We start from the raw sequence: 26,422 nt of genomic DNA on the forward strand, positions 1-26,422 counted from the left end.
TTTAACAAATCCATGCAAAATTAATGTTATCATCACATTGTATAACATTGTTCAGATAAAGGTTTAAAATAGAAATTTAGATGATAAGAAGTAATTGCTTTGGTCTTATATAAGTCCTGCCATATAAAATCAAAATAAACCAAGCCCTATTACTAAGTTTTGCTTATGATTAAGCCTTGAAGTTGATTCATATGATATACTCATTAATGCAGGTCTCCAAAGCAGAGAGATTGAGATGCACGTCATGCACATTTGAATTCGAAGCTGCTACAACAGCCTCCAAGACAAATCCCATTACTTCCGCTCTTCGGTTCAAATTACTCTGTCGCTTCGCCTTCGCAATCTCTGCTTTCATGGCTCTGAAGTCACTCCAAAAAATTAACAAAAATCAATGGATTACTTTACTAAAACAATAATCTTATATGCATGTTAAAAACCAATTATTAATCAGTAAAAATACATGTTAAAATATAAAATATACATTAAAAATAAATAAAATAATATATATTATACATAAATATATAATAACTTATTTAAAAATTTATTTTTTATACAGGGTATTTGAATTCCACAATGAATTAAATACTAAAACTAATCATAAAAAAATACGATATGGAGTAAAAATATATCCATCTAAAACAAAAATAGAGATTATTGGATAGTTTTGGTAGATTTGTTTAACAAATCAATTTTTAGGAATATCAAGTAAATTTTCCATTTTTTCTTTTTAACATTGTATTAATCATGATTAAAGTCGAATGAAATCGAAGAAGGTGTATCATACATTCACATTCATAATATCTCAGTTGTTATCGCTTGGATATAGAGCTGCCAATTTTAATCCTATCTATGGGTATTCAATCCAAATCAATCCGTTCGAGTAGAATTGGCAGTTCAATCTGCATTGAGTTGGGTTGAGATGCGGGTAGGATCGGATGTGGATATAAGCTTAACACAATTCGATCATATCGCACTCGTGATATATTAAATATGTTATTAAAAATTATTCTACATATATAATAAAGTTGATAAAAATCGAATTCACATTTTTTAATTTTAATATGGATTTAATTTTGTATTTTCTATTTTATTAGTATGTTTATGAACTATGAAATGATTATATATTATGTTCTATTGAAAAATTTGATTTGTTGTGGGTCGAGTGTAGAACTTTAGAGTATGGGTAGGGTTAGAGTTGAGAGATTCTTAACTCGCAAGTAGAGTAGGGTTGGATTTTAGAGATAATTTAACCCGTGAATAGGGTTAAGATGGAGTCTAAAGTCTAAATTTTATCCTATCCTTAGGATGCTAGCCTTACTTGGACAAAGACTTCAAACCCTATGTGTTGTCACATCATTAACTCTAGACGTATTTAATAATTTTACTATCAATCATATTTAAAATAGTAAAATATATTTTTGTTTTTAACGTTTAATTTGATTTAATTTTATTCTTAATATTTAAGTTTAATGCTCTCTAATCTAGCCATAATCCTAACTCAAATATTAAATTCTTAATCCAACTTTAACCTCAAACTCACCTAGTTAGAAATTCCTCCAAACCCATCCATCCACCTTCATCTAACCACCACCACCACCACTGCACTACCACCTATACCACTATCAGCATTGTCACAACATTAAACCCCCTCACTACCGCAGTACCCCATCATAACAGCAACTATCACACTCCATTCCCCACCCACACCATGATAGTGTATTGTCTGATGTCGTTCACCCCATTCATTAATCAATAATAACAACTCATTCCACTCCACCCAAATTTCTACCACATATTCCTCACCCACAACAATAGCAACTGATTTTTTTAATTAAAAAATAAACAAAATTGAAAAAGACGACTAAATTCTTATTTTTGATCTTAAGATTCACACGATTATCCATTATGGTCCCTATAATTTAAAATTTTCTATAGTAGTACCTAGATTCAAGTCTTGACACCAATTTGATCCTTCAATCCTTTTAGACAATAAGTCAATAAATGGAGTGCTGAGATGGTACCCTCCTTGCCATGCTGGATGTTGCAATGACTAGCTGACGTGGCTTAATTTATAGTTGTATCCAATGTAGCTCCTGGAACTCTAATTACAGTCTTCCTCATCCTCCTTCCTCTTTTTTGTCTTCTTCTTTTCCATTTTATAATTATCAATGACAACAACAATCCCACCATAATTACACTCCAAAAATTCCTCATTATCTTCTCAAAATCACCCCCATCGTCCAAAATATTCAAATTGGGATCAATTTCTAACAGACTAGTCCAAAATTTTCAATCCTGGCATTGAATTCAACATCAAAGAGAATATTACTAGACTTAATATCACTATAAATCAAAGGGGGCCACAACTATGAAGGAAAAGAACACGTTTTGCTATGTCCAATGCAATAGAGAAGCAGAGTTCAAGGCACTTTCTATGCAATAGAGCGTCTTGGAGGTTTCCGTTTGCCATGAGGTTGTAGACGAGGAGAAAATGATGTCGTTTTGGGTTGATTAGAATTCCCAAACGACGATGACAAAGGGGGATTGGTGGAGCCTAGAGGCAAAGAAAAGCTCATTGTGGAACTCGCGTTCACCTTGCTGTGAGGTTGTTGTGGGATCCATGAGCTTCACTACGATAGGGGTTCTCACCGAAGGAGGGAGGGTGGTGGAGAAGATGGCACCGAAGCCGCCATGGCCGAGTGGGGAAGAAAAAGAGTTGGTGGTACGGCAAAAGAGAAAGTAGAAGAGGCGGTGTGGGACTTGGAGTCGTCTCCGGCGGTGGAAAGGATGGTGCACTTGCGACGTTAGAGGAAGAAAACGAGGAAAAGGAGAAAGGCAGCAGTGGCAGTGATAAGAAAAAGAAGAAGACAAGAAGAAGGAAGTTGAGGAAGATTGGAATTAGAGTTTCAAAGACCATATTGGGTACAAATACAAATTAAGTCACGTCAACTAGTCGTTGCAGCGTCCAGTATGGTAAGGGGTGCCATCTCAACACTTTGTTTGCTGGCTATTTTCTGAAAGGGTCGAGGGACCAAATTGGTGTCCGAATCCGAATATGGGGAACCGCTATAGGGGATTTTGAATTTTGGAAACCAAAATGGATAATCACATGAATCTCAAAGACCAAAATGGAGAGTTAGTCTTACAAAGAGAGATAGATAGAGGAAGAAGGAGAGAGGACAACGGTAGGGACGTTGAGAGAAAAAACGAACGTGGAGCCAGGGTGAGGGTAAAGGTCGAAGAACGAAAGGTAAAGGCATACTCGAAGGGCAAGGCAGAAATAGAGGAGGACAAGGTCATGGTTTTTTTATTGCGGATGGCGGCTCATGGGGTGAGCCAAAAATCCACCATAAAATTATAGCAGATGGCGTTGCGAAAAATGGCAAAAATGACGTATTACCTAAAAAATACATATATATGTACAAAAAAAACATGCAAAAAAATTGTAAATATAATAAATTATAAAATCTATCTTGTTGAGTTAAGAAATTAACTAAATTAATTAGTGATGACAAATATTATTTTTGGGCAAAATAAATAATTAGTGTTGATTAATTATATTTGCATATTACTAATTATTTATTGTTGCAGGCCAAATCCAATTCCATAGCCCAAATGGAATGAAAAGCAAACAGAAAAGAATGGTGGGCTGAAAACAAAATAGAAGCCCAAGGAAAAGAAAAGAAAGAAGTCAGATGGGTTGCTCAAATGACAAACCCAGCTTAATTTCAATTTCCTCCATCTTGCTCCAACCAAAGCAACGTTCCCCTCTCTTTTGTCATAGTCAAATCAGAGTTTCAAAAAAGTAAGAAAGAGAAAGAGAGAGAGCTTCTTCCCTAAGCTAATCACCAAAGAAGCAAGAGAGAGAAGGATTAAGCTTGAAAGGCAGATGTCATTTCAACAAGTTCAAACCAAATCAAGCTTAGGTTAAAGGTAACCCATTTTCTCTTTGCATGCATCAGATCTTCTTCTCTTCTTTCCAACTCTCTACTTTATCCGAAATGGGATACAAAGGAAAGATGGTTTCTGTTCTTCTCTGCTGTGTATCCACGGTCTTAAACATGACTTGGGAACCAAGTTAGTTTTCAAGGGCTCAGATCAAGTTGACCATGGGAAGATTTCTATGGTTGCTGCTTTATAGCTTTCGGTCAAGATGAGAAAGTCAGAAACAAAGTTTCTACTCTGGGGATTAAGAAGAAAAAGTGAATCTGTGGGTTGGTGAAGCTCAAGGCTCAAGGTGTTGACCTTGGAAGAAGAACCCAGCAACATGCAAGGAGATAAAAGAAGTTTGCTGCTCATTCAGAAGGTAAGGAGAGAAAACTAGTGAATAGAAGTTTTGTTCTGAGAGAGCTCTTTGAAGAAGTTCAACTAACTGGACAGTGTAACCTAATCAAAGGTGCATTCCGCCAGTATGAAGAACTGAATCAGAGGCTTGCCAATCTGGTTTTTCGCATAGCACAGAGGCTGTTGATGAAATCAATCTCCTTCATATTTTACAGATTGTAATGTACTTTTCAATGTCTATCTTTCTGTAATTTCTTGTGAGAAAAGGCATTGTGAGGAAACTCAAGTAAAAGCCATGAGTGAAAAAAGGCTGAGTGAAACACTTGAGAGAAAAGTCTAGAGTTATTTTCTGATTTCTTTAGGTATGTCCATGTCTTGCATCTTGTACCTGTGAGGTATCCCTTTCTTAGTTGGGTTAGCACTAAGAGTGATTAGTTAGGTATTAGCATAGCCAATGTCAAGTTAGGTTAGAACTTGAGTGTGAAAGGATTGGGTCAATCCTGTAAAATTGGTGTATGTAATACTGTTAACTATAGTGAAATTCTTCCATAGTGATGGAGGAGACTGGATGTAGGTTGCATAGCACAAGGCAATCGAACCAGGATACATGCTGGTGTTAGCTTTTCTCTTCTCTGCTGAGTTTTATTTTCTGATATTCATGAGACAAAAATAAATTGTCTCATAAATTTCCGCTGCTGAGTTCAAACAGAACCTAAATTGAAAGTTTATTTTAAAAGGGTAATAACAGCAACTTAAAAGGAAGGCATAGATTCAACCCCCCTTCTCTAAGCCTGCCACAACCTTCAATTGGTATCAGGAGCTAAGGTCTCAAGAATCAAGCTTAACCGCTTGGAGCAAAGATCCAATGGTGAACAACTTGGGCACAACTACAGTTGCATACACCTTCACTGAAGGCCAGTCAAACAACCGGTCACCTTTCTTCAACGGGAAGAACTACTCCTACTGGAAAGAAAGGATAAGGATTTTCATCCAATCCATTGACTACAATATATGGAAGATTGTTGTGAGCGGTTCCAAAATCCCAACAAAAATAAGTGCTGATGGAGTGGTGACTCCAAAAGAAGAAGCTGAATGGAATGAAGATGATAAGAAGAAGATAGAGCTGAATGCTAAAGCAATCAACCTTCTTCACTGTGCTATCAGCTTTGAAGAGTACCAGAAGGTGTCTAGATGCAAGACAGCCAAAGAAATCTGGGAAAAACTCCAGGTTACACACGAAGGCACCAAGCAAGTCAAAGAAACGAGGATTGATATGCTGCGAAAAGAGTATGTGATGTTTAGCATGAAGGATGGAGAAAGCATTGATGAAGCGTTTGAGAGATTCTCAATCATAATTAACAACCTTGATGCTATGGGTACAAACTATGCAAAACAAACCTTGGTGAGAAAACTCCTTAGAAGCCTCACAAAAGAATGGGAAAACACTGCCACTGTCCTAACCGAGAGTAACAACATAAGCCTCATAACCTATGATGAGCTAAGAGGAAAAATCCTTGCCTACGAAGCCACACACACAAACACAGACTCAAAGAAAAAGGGAATAGCCCTCAAGTCACAAATAGAACCAAAAGAGAGTGAGTCTAGTGATGGTATTTCAGATGACGAGCTTTTGTTTTTTGCTAGGAGATTTAGAAGGATGATGAAGAACAAGGGAAAATACAAGGGTTCAAGTTCAAAGGAGCACAAGTTTGACTTGAGCAAGGTGACGTGCCATCACTACAAGGAGGCTAGACATTTCAAGCTAAACTGTCCAAAGCTCAAAAAGGAGGACAAAGGAAAAAAGGAAAGGAAGAGAGTACTCATGGCAGCTTGGGAGGATCTTGAGAATGACTCAAATGAAGAAGAAGAATCTGAAGGAGATGACAAAGACTGCTTCATGGCTGGAAACAACAATCTTGATGAGGTAAATTACTATGATTTGACCATTGAGGACTTACATGCTATTATTGATGATCTCACTTTAAACACCTCAAAACTGCTTGACAAGTACAATGAATGCAGATCTGAAAGAGATGTGTTAAGAGCTGAAAATAATTTTTTAAAAGAAAAAGTGAAGAAAACTGAATGTGCTTTGGACATCATTGAAGAAAACAGATTTCTAAAATCTGAACTTGAAAAATTAAAAGGAAAGCACATTGTGGATCCTTCTCATGAGTTAATTGCTGAAAATGAAAGATTAAATGATATGATTAAAAGGCTGAATGGTGACTTAGTAAAATTTGCTCAAGGTTCTAGTAACTTGGACAAATTACTTGCAAGTCAAAGACCATTATTTGAAAAATCTGGTTTAGGCTACATAGCCAAGGAAGATGCAGTTTTCAACACTTCCTCTATAAAATTTGTGGCTTCTTCATCAAATACCAAACCCATACCAAACAAATCGGGTATTGGATATGTTTTAACTTTTGAAGAAAAATTTAATAAAGTGTACACAAGTGAAACTGAGCCTTCACCAAGAACTGATCCGAGTTCAAACCGGCCAGGTTTGGGTTACATTTCGAAAAATGACGTTGCTTTCAAGAAACCACCATTTTATAACAAAACCTCATTTTCGAAAGGTAAAAATGTTCAAAGAAATTCTGGTGAAAATGCTTTTGCAAAGAGTAATAACTTTGATAAAAATCAGTTTGTCAAAAGAAATGCATCTCCTCCAAAAATCAGAAAATTTCAACACTTTAATCAGTTCAAGCAATATAACTCACCTCAATTTCAGCGACACACATCAGAAAATCATTGTGTCAATTGCAAGAAATTTGGTCACTCATATGCACAATGTTTTATTGAAAAGAGAGTTATAGGAAACAAAGTTTATAATGTTGTTTGTAATTTCAATGCTCTTGGGCAACCAAGATGGATTAACTTCAAAGGATCCAAATTAATTTGGATACCTAAGGCTACTTGAAACTCTTCATGCAGATTTGCCTAGCATCCAAGAACAAAAAGGACATGTGGTACATGGATAGTGGATGTTCAAGGCACATGACTGGAAGGTCAACCTACTTCATCAAACTAAACAAGTATGATGGAGGTTTTGTGACTTTGGAGATGATGGTAAAGGTAAAATCATTGCTGTTGGAAAAGTAGGTAATGAGCAATCTACTTTCATTGATGATGTACTTTTGGTATGTGGTTTGAAGCACAATCTTTTGAGTATAAGTCAGCTGTGTGATTTAGGATATTTAGTTACTTTCAAAAGATTTGAATGCTGTGTTGTTAATGAAAAGACAAATGAAGTGATGTTTGTTACCAAGCATTTTAATAATATGTATGGACTTACTCTTGATGAACTAAAAGATCAAAATGTAGCTTGTCTTCACTCTAAAGAATCTGAAAAGTGGTTATGGCACAAGAGATTGGGTCATGCAAGTATGTTTCAAATAAACAAACTTGTGAAGAAAGAATTAGTAAAAGGTCTTCCTTTGATAAAGTTTGACAAAGACATCACTTGTGATGCTTGTCAAATGGGAAAACAAACAAAAAATTCTTTTAAACCAAAGGAAGACATTTCTACTAAAAGACCACTTGAGTTGCTACACATTGATTTATTTAGTCCAACAAGAATTCAAAGCCTAGGTGGTAAACATTATGGTTTAGTAATTGTGGATGACTATACTAGATTTGGTTGGGTTTTATTTCTTGCACACAAAAATGAAGCCTTTTCGGCCTTTGAACCTTTTTGCAAGAAAATTCAAAATGAAAAGGATTTGAAAATCTCTTCTATAAGAAGCGATCATGGAACTGAATTTGAAAATAATTTATTTGAATCTTTTTGCGAGGAATTTGGAATATCTCACAACTTCTCTTGTCCAAGAACACCACAACAAAATGGTGTTGTGGAAAGAAGAAATAGAAGCATACAAGAGATGACAAGAGCTATGCTTTGTGAGAGTAATGTTCCAAAATTCCTTTGGGTTGAAGCGGTTAACACGGCTTGCCACATTTTTAATAGAACAATCATAAGAAAATTTTTGAAGAAAACCCCTTATGAACTTTGGAAAGGCTACCCACCAAACTTAGATTACTTGCACATCTTTGGATGCAAATGTTTTGTTTTAAATAACAAAGAAAATTTGGAAAAATTTGATCCAAAGGCTTATGAGTGTTTGTTTGTAGGATATTCCACAACTGGTAAAGCATATAGGGTTTATCATCAAGATGCTATGATTATTGAAGAGTCCATACATGTTACATTTTGTGATACTAATTTGGTGCAAAGAGTTTTGGAAGATTGTGATGTAGGAAATCAAGCTCAAAAGGAAAATGAAGCCACTCAAAATAATGAAAAAGAAAATTCTGGTCAAACTGAACCAGAAACGGCAACTGCTGAAAATTCAAGAGACAATTCCATTTTGTCTCATGAATCTGAAGGAAATCCTAAAGCCAGCAGCACCCAGATTCCCTTGGTATCTGAATCTGCCTCCAAATCTACCAGACCTCGTGAATGGAGATTCTTGAAGAATTATCCTGAGAAATTTGTCATTGGGGATGTTTCTCATGGAGTGCAAACACGGTCTTCCACTAGAAAGGCAAATGAAGGATCAAACATTGCCCTTCTTTCACAAATAGAGCCTCAAAATGTCAAGGAAGCCCTTAGTGACCCTTCTTGGGTTAAAGCTATGGAGGATGAGCTTCTTGAGTTTGAAAAGAACCAAGTGTGGACTTTGGTTCCAAGGCCAAGTGGAAAGAAAGTGACCAGCACCAAGTGGATATTTCGAAACAAGTTGGGAGAAGATGGTAGCATTGCAAGAAACAAGGCAAGGCTAGTGGCACAAGGATATGACCAAGAAGAAGGAATAGACTTTGATGAATCCTTTGCCCCTGTTGCCTGAATGGAAGCCATAAGACTTCTCTTAGCCTATGCTGCATTTTGTGATTTTAAATTATATCAAATGGATGTGAAATGTGCATTTTTGAATGGTGTGATAGATAGAGAAGTGTATGTGGAGCAGCCTCCTGGTTTTGAAAATAAAGAGCATTCTAATCATATTTTCAAATTATCTAAAGCTCTTTATAGTTTAAGACAAGCTCCTAGAGTTTAGTATGAGAGACTTAGCTCTTTTCTTTTGAAAAATAGTTTTCAAAGAGACACCACTGACACAACTCTATTTATCAAGAATTCTAATGATTCTTTTATTCTAGTCCAAATATATGTTGATGACATTATTTTTGGATCAGCCAATGAATCCCTTTGTTCTGAATTTGGAAAGCTCATGACAAGTGAATTTGACATGAGTATGATGGGTGAACTTAATTTTTTCCTTGGGCTGCAAATTAAACAAACTGAAAAAGGTATTTTCATTCATCAAGAGAAGTATGCCAAGGAATTAGTTAAGAAATTTGGTATGGAAAATGCCAAACCCATGGGAACTCCTATGCATCCTAATTCAAAATTAGATAAGGGAGAAACTGAGAAAGATGTTGATGAGACTAGGTATAGAGGAATGATTGGTTCTCTTATGTACTTAACTTCCTCTAGTCCCGATATTGTGCAAAGTGTTGGATTGTGTTCTAGGTTCCAATCCAAACCAAAAGAATCACATCTTTCTGCAGTTAAGAGGATCATTAGATATGTTCATGGCACATCCAATTTTGGTCTTTGGTATCCTAAGATTGATGATTTTTCTGCAGTTGGTTATTGTGATGCAGATTTTGCTGGTGATAGAGTTGATAGAAGGAGCACTTCAGGTTTATGTTGCTTCCTTGGAAAGTCCTTAAATGTTTGGTCAAGTAAGATGCAACCAACAGTGGCCCTATCCACTGCAGAGGCTAAGTATATAGCTGCCTCTTCCTGTTGTTCTCAGCTTTTATGGTTAAAAACACAGCTTGCCGATTACAAATTAAATGCTGAAAATATTCCCTTGATGTGTGATAATATGAGTGCCATTAATATTTCTAAAAATCCAGTTTTGCACTCTAGGACTAAACATATTGAAGTGAAATTTCACTCAATAAGAGAGCATGTCCAAAAGGGAGATATTTGCATTCAATTTGTTAAATCAGAGGAACAATTAGCATATATTTTTACAAAACCATTAGCTGATGATAGATTCTGCATGCTTAGGACTTGTCTAGGAATTTTGAGTTATGATTCCTTATTTAAAAATTGCTGATGTATTTGCTGGAGCGTTTTTGTCTCATAAACAGGTATGAGACAATTCTGGACAGGTGATGAACGTTTCCTTCAAATCAGCGTGTTCTGGGCTTGTTTCAAGTGAAACTCAATCTGGGCTAACTTCAAAATTCAGATCATGAGTGGTCCAAATGTGTTTCCTTAAGTCCAACTATCTCTGGGCCCAAATATGAATGTTACAATTTTTTGGTTAAAAATTTTTTGTTGGCCTGTGTGTTTAATTTTTTTTGAAAAAGTTTTATTTTAATTTTTGTCCAAAAAGATTTTCAGTTTAATTTTTTTAAGGATTTTGAATATTTAAAATTAAATTTCCTTGTTTTGAAAATCAAATCAAATCTTTCTTTTATGAGGTCATATCTTTTCAAGTCTTTTCAAATGGTGATGCAGTTGCATGGTTTTGAAAATCTTTTTTTGGGTACGGTTACCAACACTCCCTCTCTTCCCTCCATAACTCCCTCTCTATCCCTTTCGGTTTTCACCACTACCCTCATTACTCTTTTTCTTCTTAAATCAAAAACCACCAAATGAGGAAGAAAACCATAGCACACAAACCTCCTCGTGAAAAGGTGTATAAACTTCCATCCAAGCCTTCCACTCGCTCCCAAGACAGAACCTTCACACATTCACCATCTTCTCCTACCTCTCCTCCTCGCACAAACCAAGACCACACCAAGGTACCCTGCCCCTGCCAAACCGACGCCACCACCTAAGGCAACGCCATCCAAACCAAGCTCCTCGAAACCTGGCTCATCTAATGGTAAGCGTCCTGCTGTCGAAGAACCTGTTCCTGAGACAACAAAACCTAAGCCAAACTCTGTTCTTGTGCGCTCTCAACGAGGTAACACTCGAGTCCCTCTCAAAAATGTTAAAGAACCATGTAAGGCCCACATCGGTTGGGGAAGAAAACGAAGCATGCCTTATAAGGGTGTGGATACCTCTCCCTAGCATGACGCGTTTTGACGAGTGAGTGTGGGGGGCTTCGGCTAGCATCCCTATCGTCAAAAGCAAAACCGTGAGGCCTTGTGTGCCAAAGTAGATAATATCGTGCTAGTGGGTGGTATGGGCTGTTACAGATGGTATCAGAGCCGGAACCCGAATCGATGTGCCAGCGAGGGCGCTGGGCTCCCTTAGGGGGGTGGATTGTAAAGCCCACATCGGTTGGAGAGGGGAACGAAGCATGCCTTATAAGGGTGTGGATACCTCTCCCTAGCATGACACATTTTGACGAGTGGTGTGGGGGGCTTCGGCTAGCATCCCTATCGTCAAAAGCAAAACCGTGAGGCCTTGTGTGCCAAAGCAGACAATATCGTGCTAGTGGGTGGTCTGGGCTGTTACAAACCAGACATTGGACCTTTTGATCACAAAGCCCATTCTTTTACCTCTCACTCGAACTATAATCCCTATAGATTTAAATCTGCCATGAATAATGACTTTTATGATGGGGTTATAAAGTATCGTACCATGTGTCCCTCTTTTCTTGCTTATTTGCCATCTTTGAAAAGAAAAGGTTTTCCATTTGTTGATAACTTGATTTTTCTGGACTGGAATCATCTTTTTGACATCAAAAAGCCTGTTTATCCCTTGTTGGTCAAAGAATTTTATGCAAACATGACTTATCATGAAGGCACTGCCCACTCATATGTAAAGGGCCGAGACATAATAATGAAACCATCAGTGATGCTTTGAAGTTTACTGATGTTGGGCCTTGTGCTTACACTTCGGTTAAGTGGGATGAAGGTGTTGGAATTTCTTATCATGATGCATTGGCACACATCTGTGAACATGTTTCTTTAATTGATGGCATTACACCCACTCACAAAGCCCTGCGGTATGAGCGTGCTCAGTTGCACCGAATGGTCAACCATATTATTCTTCCTCAAAGTGGCTCATATCAAAGGGTTTCCTATACTGATACTCTTGTTTTATATGCCCTTCTCACCAAAACGGAAATGTCATTTGTATATTTGATGGTTAGATATATGTTTGATACTGTTAGGAGTGAAAAGGACAAAGTACTTCCTTATGGCATGTTTCTAACTTGCATATTTGAGTATTTTGGTGTTGACTTGACCAATGAGGAATATCAAAATAGACATTCATACCTAAAAGGGGGTGGTTCAGTGAAACAGCAAAAATGACCCACTAGATCTGAAAGAGTTGTCCTAGATGATGAAGATGATGACTTTGTCCCTGAGGATTCTCCTGCTCCTTCCACTGAGGGTACATCCATCTCTACTAGAAAGAAATCTGCCTTGCTGAATGTGGTCAAAGATGTTGTTCAGGAGTTTGTTTCTCAATCAACTCACTTGATTGCTATGAGCAAAGAGCAAAGAAAGCTGGCTAGCAAGCATGAGAACTTCTTAAAGAAATCAAGGGATAGAGTGGTTGTGTTCATGTCCTTCATCAATAACCTTCAAGAGGATGAAGACCCTACCACTGATGTTGAAGAGGAAGCTAATTCGGAAGAGAATGGTTCTGATGCCTAGAAATTGTCTCATGAAAACTGCTGCTGCTCTCTTTTTGTCTCATGAATTCTGTTTATTTTGCTACTATTGAACTATTTTTATCTTGGATGACTGTAATAACTCTAATTACTACTGCACTTCTATTAGTTTAGTTCGAACTTTGGACTGTGATCTAACCTTTTCTTGTAGGATTTGTACTGATGTTTTTGTTGATCATGCTTATTATCCACCCTTGATGACAAAAGGGAGAGTAATAGCAAGCACTAGTAAATGTGTCCTAGGAATTTTTTGGCATTTGCTGCAGCTACTATTATGTCTTTTGGGATTTTTGTCTAATTGAAACTTGATTTCACATGCTGAATCCTTTTGCTGCTGATATTAGCTTGATGTTGGGCTGATTGTATGATGTTGTTTATTTGATACCCTTTAGCCAAGATAAATGTGTATAGCTCTTTATTGTGCTCTCTTTAAGTGTAATATAAAACAGGAACAAAGAGGAAAGCATAAATCCAGGGGGAGCTAATCTTGAAAAGGAAAAGGGGAGCAACATAAAAGCAAATGACAAAAATCAAAGGGAGTTTCTAAACCTTACTCAAACTCATTTCTTTTTTATTATTGCTTAAATCATGTTTGTCATCAAGGGGGAGATTGTTGAGTTAAGAAATTAACTAAATTAATTAGTGATGACAAACATTATTTTTGGGCAAAATAAATAATTAGTGTTGATTAATTATATTTGCATATTACTAATTATTTATTGTTGCAGGCCAAATCCAATTCCATAGCCCAAATGGAATGAAAAGCAAACAGAAAAGAATGGTGGGCTGAAAACAAAATAGAAGCCCAAGGAAAAGAAAAGAAAGAAGTCAGATGGGTTGCTCAAATGAATACCCGAACCAAACCCAGCTTAATTTCAATTCCCTCCATCTTGCTCCAACCAAAGCAACATTCCCCTCTCTTTTGTCATAGTCAAATCAGAGTTTCAGAAAAGTAAGAAAGAGAAAGAGAGAGAGCTTCTTCCCTAAGCTAATCACCAAAGAAGCAAGAGAGAGAAGGGTTAAGCTTGAAAAGCAGATGTCATTTCAACAAGTTCAAACCAAATCAAGCTTAGGTTAAAGGTAACCCATTTCCTCTTTGCATGCATCAGATCTTCTTCTCTTCTTCCCAACTCTCTGCTCTATCCAAAATGGGATACAAAGAAAAGATGGTTTCTGTTCTTCTCTGCTGTGTATCCACGGTCTTAAACATGACTTGGGGACCAAGTTGGTTTTCAAGGGCTCAGATCAAGTTGACTATGGAAAGATTTCTATGGTTGCTGCTTTATGGCTTTCGGTCAAGATGAGGAAGTCAGAAACAAAGTTTCTACTCTGGGGATTAAGAAGAAAAAGTGAATCTGTGGGTTGGTGAAGCTCAAGGCTCAAGGTGTTGACCTTGGAAGAAGAACCCAGCAACATGCAAGGAGATAAAAGAAGCTTGCTGCTCATTCAGAAGGTAAGGAGAGAAAACCAGTGAATAGAGATTTTGTTCTGAGAGAGCTCTTTGAAGAAGTTCAACTAACTGGACAGTGTAACCTAATCAAAGGTGCATTCCGCCAGTATGAAGAACTGAATCAGAGACTTGCTAATCTGGTTTTTCGCATAGCACAGAGGCTGTTGATGAAATCAATCTCCTTCATGTTTTACAGATTGTAATGTACTTTTCAATGTTTATCTTTCTGTAATTTCTTGTGAAAAAAGGCATTGTGAGAAAACTCAAGTAAAAGCCATGAGTGGAAAAAGGCTGAGTGAAACACTTGAGAGAAAAGCCTAGAGTTATTTTCTAATTTCTTTAGATATGTCCATGTCTTGCATCTTGTACCTGTGAGGTATCTCTTTCTTAGTTGGGTTAGCACTAAGAGTGATTAGTTAGGTATTAGCATAGCCAATGTCAAGTTAGGTTAGAACTTGAGTGTGAAAGGATTGGGTCAATCCTGGAAAATTAGTGTATGTAATACTGTTAACTATAGTGAAATTCTTCCATAGTTGTGGAGGAGACTGGATGTAGGTTGCACAGCACAAGGCAACCGAACCAGGATACATGCTGGTGTTAGCTTTTCTCTTCTCTGCTGAGTTCTATTTTCTGATATTCATGAGACAAAAATAAATTGTCTCATAAATTTCCACTGCTGAGTTCAAACAGAACCTAAATTGAAAGTTTGTTTTAAAAGGGTAATAACAGCAACTTAAAAGGAATGCATAGATTCAACCCCCTTCTCTAAGCCTACCACAACCTTCATATCTATATAAGGAACTTTTTAGTAATAAAACATCCAATTAATGTAGCAAATATAATAGCAAATTTAGCAAATAAACATAACATCAAGTTCAAATGATAACTCAAAAGTCATAAGGAAGCCATAAAATAGAAGATAAAAAACATAAAAACTATAAACCATCTAAATTCTAGCTCTCATCAACTTCATCCAAATTAACATGATTGTTATCGTGTCCCTCTGCCCCCTCATCATCCTCTGATTCAGTATCATTAAATTGAATCTCCTTTTCTTTTTCTTCTTCATTTTCAGAATTCTCTTCATCTTCAAATTCTAGTTCTTCTTCCTCTTCCACAATTACTGCCTTTTCTTTTTCTTTTTTTGAAGCCATAGACCCACTTGATCCACCTTTTGCACCACCGCTTGCAGTTGCAGGTTCTTTTCTTTTTCTAATTTGTTGTCTTCTCCTAGTATTTGTCGTAGGCTCATGTCCCCCCATTGCTTCAAACACAAGGTTCCAACTCAAAGTGTTGTCATCTTGATGAACCAAATCAGCATCATCATCCACATTATCATTATCTCGAAAGGTGGCAGTCCCAATTTCTCCAACTAGTCACTCATTATACTCATCAATGTTATTGAGTACAATAGGGTCAACTTCATCTTTAAGGTTGTACCTCTCGACGAGTTGTTGGTTATACTTTATGAATATGCTCAAATATACTCCAATTGCGCTCACATCCTGAAGTACTACAAGTCAAGCTCAAGATCTTGACAGCAAAGTCTCGCATGTTTGGAGCTTCATGTCCATATGTCCGCCACCAAAATGCTATAAAATTAAAATAAATTTGTCTAAGATTTTAATCGAACTAAATTTATAAAGCTTTGTAAAATTTATAACAATCTTACCGGGTGAAATCTTTTTCCTCTGAGATTTTGTAAAATCTGATTCAAAAAGTCCATAGCCAGCTTTGTATAGTGCTTGCTCCTTCAATATCTTCTGTTGCACAACTTGACTTGGCACCAATCTAATGATGCACTCAAACCACCCCTTTGTGACTTCTAAATCCAGTCAATGTGAGGGTTATCATAAAATAACTTGGAATTTAAAAAATGACCAACTGCATGCAACGGACTATAAAGTTGACAATTCCATCTGTTGTCAATGATTTTTAAAAATATCATTGTACTTGCTCTCATCATTAAGAAATATTTTTATGATGCATTATTTTCTCTTTTCTATTGCTTCATAAATATATCCCATTGGTGGCTTCTTCTCCCCATCAATAAGTCTAAGCACCCGAATAAGAGGGCCCATGATCTTAAAGGTGTACTTGACATGATTCCAAAAGAAGGGCATGATAACAATCTTTGTTGTCTCCCTCCCATTTACCTCCTTTGACAACTTATTCTTTGCCCATTTATTTGAGGTGAACATTCTTCTCATATTTTCTTTCTCCTCATAAAGCCTTTTCAGAGAGAGAAATGAAGTGGCAAATCGGGTGACTGTATGTCTTACTAACTTCTTGTCATTTGTGAAGTGTCTCAACATAGATAACGTGCTAGAGTGACTATAAGTGAAGCTAACCAAAGAAATAACCCTTTTTATAGGCTTTTGAATTAATGGTAGCTTCCCAATATCCACAAGCATCAAATCCAAACAGTAGGAAGCACAAGGGGTCTAAAAGAAATTTGGTCTTTTCTCCATCAGCAACTTACCAGCAAGAACATAATTGCTCCCATTGTCAGTTACAACTTAAACAACGTTTTGCTCACCAATTTTCTCTACAACATCATCAAGAAGATCAAATAATTTCTCACCAATCTTCACATAATCAGAAGCATTAATAAACTTCAAAAACATTATTCCAGCTGGAGAATTTACAAAAAAATTAATAATGCTCCTTTACCTCTTATCCATCCAAGCATCTGACATATTAGAGAAGTCATACTTTTTTCATTATTCTTTATGACCATTCAACAATCCTTTAGTGTATTCCAACTCTTCATGGAACCCTTAGAGTATGATAATTGGGAGTAAGTAAATTGGGACCAAAGCTTCCAACCCACAACATATCTTGAAAACTCCTCAACTTCACTGGGATCAATGGAAATCCTAGCTTGGTAGAACCACCGTACTATGTATCGATGAACTCTACGAACTGCTTCCTTATTACATGCTTCTTTGATGTTCTGCTACCTCAATTTCTCTCTTTTGTTTCTTGTAATGGCGATTTCAGGTCTTCTAACAAACAAGACCATTGGACCTCTCATACTACTTGCACCCCTTCTAGCTACTGCCATTAGAGTTGGATTATGAAGCTCATCAATCCCTTGAGCATCTTCCTCTGACAATCTGAATCCCTAACTCTCTATGTCAAGTTCCCTAGCATTAAAACTCTGTTCTTCGGTACTTCTTGGTGTGGCACTTTGTCTTTCTTGATTCTTTTTCTGATTATAATACTCCCATAATTTAGCAATAACATCCTTTGGGACTATTTTACATCCAGCAACGTTTCTAGGCTTGATCATTAAGTACTCTTTTGTCCGTGTAATGCCTCCTTTTATAATTTTTTCACAAAAATTACGTACAGTGTCATTGGTATTTTCTTCTTCTTCAGTACTAATATATTTTCTGCCTGGGTCAATTCTATTAGAACGGACAGGAGCTGAGGGACCAACAAAGGCAATGCCAGCTGCAGGACCAGCGGAGGCAGGGGTAGGAGCATCAGAATCAAGGGCTTGTCTAGAAGTGGGCATAGTAAACTAAATGGAAAAAAATTATAAGAAGAGAGGTTTAACACTGATTATTGATAACATCTATAAAGAAAGGGCAATAGGAAAGAGAGAAAAGAAGGGGCAGTAGAGAAGTTGAAACAAGATGTATGAACCAAAGAGGGAACCATGGTTAACAGTGGCAGCAAGGAGTGGCTGTGGTGATGAGCAGCAGCAATGATCGGTGCGACGAGCGGCGGCAGCGGCGACAAGTGGCGCGATGAGCGACGGCGATGGGTGGTGCAGAGAGAAGCATCGCAGAGAATATAGAGACAGAGCGAAGTTTTTGTTAAAATGAGGCAGATGAGGAAGTTTTTGAATAAGAGGCTGATTATTAGGATTAGTGGGATCACTTAGATTTTCTAATTTACCAGAAACATCCTCAGATTTTTTTGGAAAATCCAAAAAACTTTGCCATTTCTGCCATTTACATTGCGTTCCGTCATGGCGCCACCGCAATTGCGCCCGTCGTGAAAACCACATTGCGACGACCACAATATGGCGGCAGAGTCAAAACCCGCCATGCCATAACGTTATGGCACCACCACAACCTCAATTTCAAAACATTGGATAAGGTAGAGAATAAGTAAATTTTAAAAGAAAAATCGCAAATGTTAGGAGTATCTTAAAAAAATCGTAAATATTAAGGACAAAAACATACCTTACTCTATTTAAAATTAATAACTAAAGAATATGTAACTTCTAGTTTTAACTAGCACTCTCATGACAATCAATTTCAAAAGTAATATATTTTCTATATATATATATATATATATATATATATGCTATTTTGGTAGATATAAAAAAATTAACTTTTTTTAAGTCTAATTATCTTATTTTTACGAGGTGAAATGTATGTTGTAAAATATATAAAAAAAAGATAAATTATACTTTTGTACTCAAGATTTTTGAAAATTTTTTAAAATACCTTTAAATTTTAATTTGATTCAATTTTATCCTTAATGTTATAATAAATTTTAATTTTGTACTTGCCTTTAATTTTTTAATGATCAAAATAAAGTCAAAATAATTTTATTAGTTTTGCCCCCTTATATTTATCATCATCAGATATCATCTTCATCCCTAAATCCTATCAGTTTAGGAATGGCAAAACTCCCCAAAATATGAGAATTTCCACGAAAATCGCTCCAAATAAGAACTCGAAGACAAAAAATTTTTTCTGCAGAAATGAAGATGGGGTAAAATTTCTCCAAAACAGACGCGGGCATCCCCATCCCTACTAAGTCCCTAATTATTAAATTTATTTAAATATTCTTAATAATTTATTTTTAATATAGATCTTTTAGTCATTTCAATATATATATATATATTGAAAAATCTAATCCTAACTTAAAAAATATCTTCCCTTCTCTCCATAACACTAACATTGTGCTGTTCCACATTTTTAATCTCTTCTCTCCATGACTATGGTGTGTTATTTTATATTTTAGGACTTGTAATCTTGGACAATACTCTATTTGTATATTGTAATAATATTTTGTGATTTTTTTAATTTTTTAGTACAATTTTCATATAAATTATTAATATAAAGAGATGGAGAGTAGGTCCCCACAGGAAATTAGACCCTGCAGAAAATGGAGATGGGGCAATATTCCCCACAGTGGAGATCGAGGTGAGGACGGAAAGCAAATCTGGGGGCGGGGCCAGAAGTAGGGAGGCATCTCCCGCCCCGTCTTACCCTGTTGCCATCCCTACCCATCACACTATACCACCATGGTACCAGTACACACCACCACATCATCACAATACCAGTGCTCACCACCCCACCACCCTTACTGCCTGCATCCTACCCTTTAGCCACGACCACCACCACCAAACAATGTTATCAAACCACACTTTCTCACCTCACCGTCACCTTGGCCTCTTTCTTCAAAATTTTTTTTCTCTCTTTTTCTCTCTATATTTACTATGTTTTACTGATCTACCTCCCTTTACCATCATTGCATCTCACTTCCACCATCTTCTCACTTTTATCTTCCTCCAACGCACACTCTATTTTTCTTTGCGAAACTTTATGGCACTTCCTTTTCCTTCTTTGATTTCGATATATATATATATCTCTTTGTTATTGTTGATTTTGTGTGTGTCGATAGTGATGGTGGTGGTGATCGAGTTAGGATTTGTGTGTTGATTGAAATTGGAGTGACATGAGAAAAAAGGTAGAGACAATGGTGACAGTGGAGGTAAAAATATAGTGATGAACATGAGAGAGAGAGAGAGAAAAAGAGTGAAAGAGAGAAGGGAGGGAGGGGACAGAGAGGGCGATAACTAGAAGAAAGGGGTGGTTGATCGTTGAGTGGGGTGGTTATCCGATAAAGTTGTTGAGATGATGTTCATAATGATAGTGGTGGTGGTGGTGGCCAATGACCAAAAGAAGTGAGGGTGATTCGACTTTTTGTGGTGGTGGATGAAAAGAAATGGCAGTGAGATGAAAAAAGGTGGTCTAGTGAAATTGTTTTGACGATGATAATGATGATGGCGATGGTATGATGGTGGTGATGGTATTATCTGTAGGTAAGGAATAATAATAGGTTGTCGATAGTATAAGCGATGATGATAATAATGATGATGATGACGATGTAGAATTAACAAGGATAGAGTTGGTAAAAAAAATTGATTTAACTTTTATTGTTAAAAAAATAACTGAAAGAATAAAATTAAAATTTAATTTAAATAATAAGATAAACTTGAATTAAATTAAAACTTGGGGATATTTTTAAAATTTTTTAAAAACTTTAAACATAGAAAATATATTTTATATCCTGTAAAAAAATAAAAGAAATGGGGGTGTAAATTAATATATTAAAAGATCTTAGATCATAACTAAGTTTCACTATAGTAATAGGTTAAGGTTGGCAAGCATGGATGATAGACAAACCTGCAACAATGTACTTCACACTCAGGATCTGGTGTGTTGCAATATTTAGCATGAAGCTTAAGCAAATCCCAAATTTCCATGCATTCCGAACAATCTCCTTCATCAATACCAATCATACAATCTTCCTTATGCCTGATAAGTTTCCTCACCCTCAAACACTTTGGAAATGTGCAACTTAAAGTTTGACAATATGATGCATGTTGAATCAGTGCAATTTCTCTTCTTGTCTGTATACAATTATATCCAAGCATATTTAATAAAAATTAGTTAAATAATCAGATAAGAGGAACCTCATAATATGATGATTCAAGGGTGATGTAATATTTGCAAATTCGAATTTTTAGAAAAAAAAAACACTGAAATTTTATAAAAAGCAACACAAATTTTATTTTTAAAAAACAGCAAATAAATTTTAGGGTTAAGTACTAAAATCGTCCCTAAAGTAAGGGGCGAAAATCAAATTCATCCTCGACCTTTTTTCGTTATTAAAATCATCATCAACGTTCAAAAACACTTTAAAATCATCCTTTCCCAAATTCTTGGACCAAAATACCCTCATCATCATCATTCTCCTCTTCACCTTTCTCACTCCACCACCTCCACTGCCAGAACAGAAGCCTATGCCCAACGTGAATCCACCACCACCACCAGTAGTATCATCATGGTCATCATCACCATCATCAGAATTTTTTTCAAAATCAACCGAAATCAACCAGAAGTCCAAGATGAACAAGAACCCACCACCACCACCACCATTATCATCATAGTCATCATCATCATCATCATCAGAAGAAGAAGAAGAACAATAACAAAACTCAAAACAGAACCCACCATCACCCCACTATCATCATCAACACCAAAACCCACCACCACCCCCACCTCAGAAAATCATAACTCAGAATAATCAACAAATTCACTTTGAACAATAATCAACAAATTCAGCAACAACAATATTCCAAATTCAAGACAAATCACAAAAAATTAAATTATAGATATTCCATAACAAATTTCACAAAAAATAGAAGCGGGCGGTGAGAGCGAGGAGGAGAAACAGTGGCGGATCACAAGCGGCAGGGCGGCGGTGCGACTTCCCTTCCCTCCCCCTCCTCCCCCCCCCCCACCCCCTTCTCGCGCCTAACCCCCCTTTTTTCTTTCCCCCCGTTTCTCTCTATATCCCTTTCTTTCTTTTCTTTTTTATTTATTTTATATTTATTTTATTTTATAATTATATTTATTTTATTTTATAATTTTTTTAATGAGGAGTAGTTTGGTAATAAAAAATAAAATTGGTAAAAATGATGATTTTAAAGTGTTTTTGAACGTTGAGGATGATTTTAATAACGAAAAAAGGTTGGGACGATTTTGATTTTGACCCAAGACGTTAGGGACGAAAACAATACTTAAGCCTAAATTTTATTAGAACAACATATAAGTTTTGTAAAAATGATGCAAAAGCTTTTAAAAATAGTAAACGCAGATCGAATATAGCCAAAATCTCAATTCGATCCGCACTAAAATTATCGGGTGAGATCTGATCCAATATCCGCAATTTTTAATCTTAGATCTGATCCGATCTGCACATTTGCAGATCAGATCAGATCTCGGATATATCCGCAAAATATATAAATATTTAAAAAGCTTATTTTTATTTAAAAAATATCAACAAAATACTATTTTTTTACTCTTTTAAACATATTTACTATTAAAATATTATTAAACATACTTTTTTAAATAATAAAAATAAAATAATACAACATATATAATCATTATTAGTTGAAATAAAATATAAAAAGAATATTCACTTATTTATTTATTTATTTTTATGGATCTGCGAATATGCAAATACCTACATAAAATCCACAATCTGATCCGATAACCTTGCAAATCGGATCGATATATGCAATTTTGGATCAGATTCGGATAAATACTGCGGATATGCGAATCGAATCCGATCCATAAACACCCCTAAAAATAACACAAATTATAAAAACTTGTAATCAACTTTCAACTATTTAATATATATTTGATCTCTAAAACAAATCCACGGCCTTGTCTTTTGGGGAATTGGGCAAGGATTTGGTTGAAAATCACATTGACATAATAAAACATTAATGGATTAATTTTGGGTAGACTGAATGATCAATTAATTTATCTACTTAAATAAATGTTAAATTTACAACAGAATAATTTGTAGCCTATTAAATTAAGAGTACTATAAAAAAAATAAAACAATAACAAATTTGTTGTTATATCTTTCTATATGGGTACAATATAATCAATAGTTGAAATTTGATTACAAGTTTTATAAAATTTCTAAATCTAAGAGCGCATTGTTAATGTAAAAATTCAATCATCACATATTTGTATATATTTATACGTTAAAAAAAATCCAAATTTTGTTTTTAAATTATGAAAAACTTATGAATTTTTTTTAAATAAAATAATTAACAATTTCTTAAGAATTATCATTTGATTCATTTACTCCTAAAGAATTATCACTGTACCTTTTGTTATTAAAAAATTAATTTAATGTACAATCCTCCAATTTGACATAAAAGCTCAAATTTGGATTTTTTTATAATTCGAATTTGAAGACAATGTGATCAAAACACTTGCTATCGGCTATTTATTTTATAAATTAAATGATAATTTAATTAATATAATATTTAATTATTTTTTAAATTACATATCATATAAAAATATTTGTTAATCACGTATTATTTATTTTAATATTGTTTATCTCGTTTGCAGTATAATATATTTATATATATTTTGCCTTTGTTATAAACGAGATAAATAATTTAAAAAATATATATCAATAATTAATTTATTTATTTAAAATAAATCCCCAAGGAGGTATTCACATGTTTATTGAAATTAATTAGAAATTTTGAATCAAAAGATGAAATCACTTAATACCTCAATTGTTAAGGTATCTCCATTATCCTGAAGATGAAGATTGGCCATCGAACAAATTTTGTCAGCCACAAACTAGGAATGTTTAAAACAAAAAAAAAATCAAAAGAAAACAAAACAGTCAAAGGCCATATACTAATTAAACAGATAAACCGTAGACTTTGAATCTTTGATGATTGAAGATAGAGAATGAGAAAGAATGAACAAGAACCTAAAGCTCTTACTCAATACAAGTAAAAGGATACGACGTTTGTCAAGGAAAATCTTGATAAAATATGGTCAATATGTTGTAAAAAAATTGTGACGGCTTAGCAGCACAACTTTCACAAGACAAGTATTTATGTGAGACAATCAATGAAACCTAACTCTAAACGGTGTCGTATACTTAAAAAATTACTTTTAATATTAACAAAATCCATTTCCATTTTATTTTTTCCAGTAATATTTATTCATTACTTCAAAATATTGATTTATTTATTATATCATAAATATTTCCTTTTGGAAAAGTATAATGTTGCTTTTGGAAAAGTATATAGAACTAAGAGGTGATCAGACAAAAAGTAAACAACTTAACTAATTTATTTATAATTATATTTAATTAATTTTATTTTTTTTTAATTTATAATATTTGATATTAATTGTTTCTCACTCCAAATTAAAATTCTGAATGATACGTTGGAGAAATAGGGGGGAGATCACGGAATTTTCAACAATTCCGATTCTTAGTATATAAAAAAATTTATAAAATATATAAAAGAACATCCATTTAGTATGAAAAAAAAAACATTCTTATATTTAGTAGAAGAAACATCCTAATGCCTAGCATAAGTACCATCTACGTAGAAGTTTTAGATTCTAACATTTGACTAATTTTTTACTGGTACCCTCTTAATTTCTAGCATTGTTGCTTTTTTTTTTTTCTACTTTTCCCTGAATGGAATTCTATTTGCTTTTATGGTATGAGTATGACACTGATTTATTTGGTCCTTCCTAGTGAGAAAGTTTAGTGGGAATTGAACCTAAAGTTCTTCCCACATATCCAATTTGAGTTGTCAATTGCGCTGCATCACGTTGATCTAAGGACTAAGGGTATGATTACGAAAGAGGATTTGGATCTTCTAAGTGACGAATTTTGTAACGTTGAGAAAGTGATTCAATTTAATGGGACTAATCCAATTCATAATGGAAGTAACTAATCCAATCACTTCAGAAGACTTTTTATCATGATGAAAATTTTCGAGCTAAAGCAAATGTAAATTAATTTTTTTTATTGATAACAAAAATATTTGGAGGCCAAAAATTAGGAGATCAAAGATAATCATAACTAACTATTTTTTGATGGGCTTATTCATCTACTTAAGTAAATATTAGGAGTTGAAATCCTGCTTTGTATATGCAGTAATTTATTAGTCAATGACAAACTCTTAATAGAGTTTAAATTTGTAATAAATAATTATTGGCCTGTTAAGTTAGATGGACAACTAAAAAAAAGATAATGATAACTTTTTTTTATGATAACGTTAGAGAGAATTTTGTCAAAACTTATCTTATTTAATATTCATTAATTAAATAAATTTTGACTATTTTTTATTAATTTTTTTATTATCAAATATTTTTATTTTTTTAATTCATTAATTATCACTAAAATAAATATATAATATTAAAAATAATAAATATATAAGTATAAAGTATTATATACATAAAATTATAAATATTAAGTTAAACAAAGTAATTTTAGATTATTATGTTTTTAATATTATTAGTTGTTTCTTGACTTGGAATAATAATAATAATAATAATAATAATAATAATAATAATAATAATAATAATATCAACAATGGTAGGAATGGGAGGAGAGTATGAGAGTGAAGATGGTGGCAAAGAAGATGGTTGGAAACACCATGAGGAGAAAGAAAAAATATTTTTTTGATGTTGACAATGATTTAGGTTTGAATACAATTTAAAGATAATTTAGGAATTAAGGTTTTAAAGGTAGAAAGAAGATAAAATTGCAAAAATAATATTTTTTTTGCCGTATTAACTACCCGTTATAACGTTAGTGTAGTAGGAATCAATCCAACTTAATTTTTTAATGGCAAACAATGGACGAAAAAATATTTTAGGCTGCGTTTATTTACTAAAAATAAGACATTGAAACAAAGACACTGAAACATAAAATCGTATTTAATAGAAGACATTGAATTAGTATATTTTGTGTCAAAAGACATTGAATTAGTGTATTTTGTGTCTATCTTAATAAGAAGGATATAGAAACACTAACAAAAAACACAACTTATTTTTTATTTTTTTTTCATTATTCTTATTAATTTTTCATAATTATATATTTTATTATTATATTTTTTGTCTCAAATTTTTTAATAAAAAAAAATTATATTTTCATAATTTGTTCTAATTTATCACCAAACAGAATACAAAAACACAAAAATTTGTGTCTCTATCTTTTATGTCTTGTTCTCAGTGTCTTGTCTTATCCTGTTCTTACACAATCTTAAAGATTACTATAAGTTTCAAAATGCAACTTCGAAAATAAATTTAAGTAACTATTAATTTTAAAAATGACTTTAAAATTCGAATATAACTTAAAAAACTACTATAAAACTTAACTCTACATGATCCGGAACTTAAAAATTTTTAATGATTAAAGTTCCACTATAAAACTT

The 26,422-nt window shown here is 34.4% G+C and overlaps 1 protein-coding gene and 1 pseudogene across 2 annotated transcripts; both read right to left on the bottom strand.

Moving 5' to 3' along the window:
- Nucleotides 1-24,047, bottom strand: LOC107617072 (histone acetyltransferase HAC4-like). Of its 2 annotated transcripts, XM_016318892.3 has the most exons (4): nt 23,966-24,047; nt 23,745-23,816; nt 20,826-21,052; nt 1-359 (listed from the first exon to the last, which is right to left on the bottom strand). In XM_016318892.3, exons 2-4 carry the CDS (start codon nt 23,790-23,792, stop codon nt 188-190), a joined length of 447 nt encoding a protein of 148 aa, XP_016174378.1. In that variant the 5' UTR covers nt 23,793-23,816; nt 23,966-24,047; the 3' UTR covers nt 1-187. The 2 variants fall into 2 exon arrangements, with proteins under 2 accessions (XP_016174378.1, XP_020967792.1); XM_021112133.2 differs by lacking the exon at nt 23,966-24,047 and having other exon boundaries at nt 23,745-23,954.
- Nucleotides 16,377-17,226, bottom strand: LOC148543820 (uncharacterized; annotated as a pseudogene).
- Nucleotides 24,048-26,422: the final 2,375 nt, after the last annotated feature.

This window comes from Arachis ipaensis, chromosome B9, assembly GCF_059453495.1.
Source record: "Arachis ipaensis isolate K30076 ecotype BB chromosome B9, ASM5945349v1, whole genome shotgun sequence".
NCBI classification, from domain to species: Eukaryota; Viridiplantae; Streptophyta; class Magnoliopsida; order Fabales; family Fabaceae; genus Arachis; species Arachis ipaensis.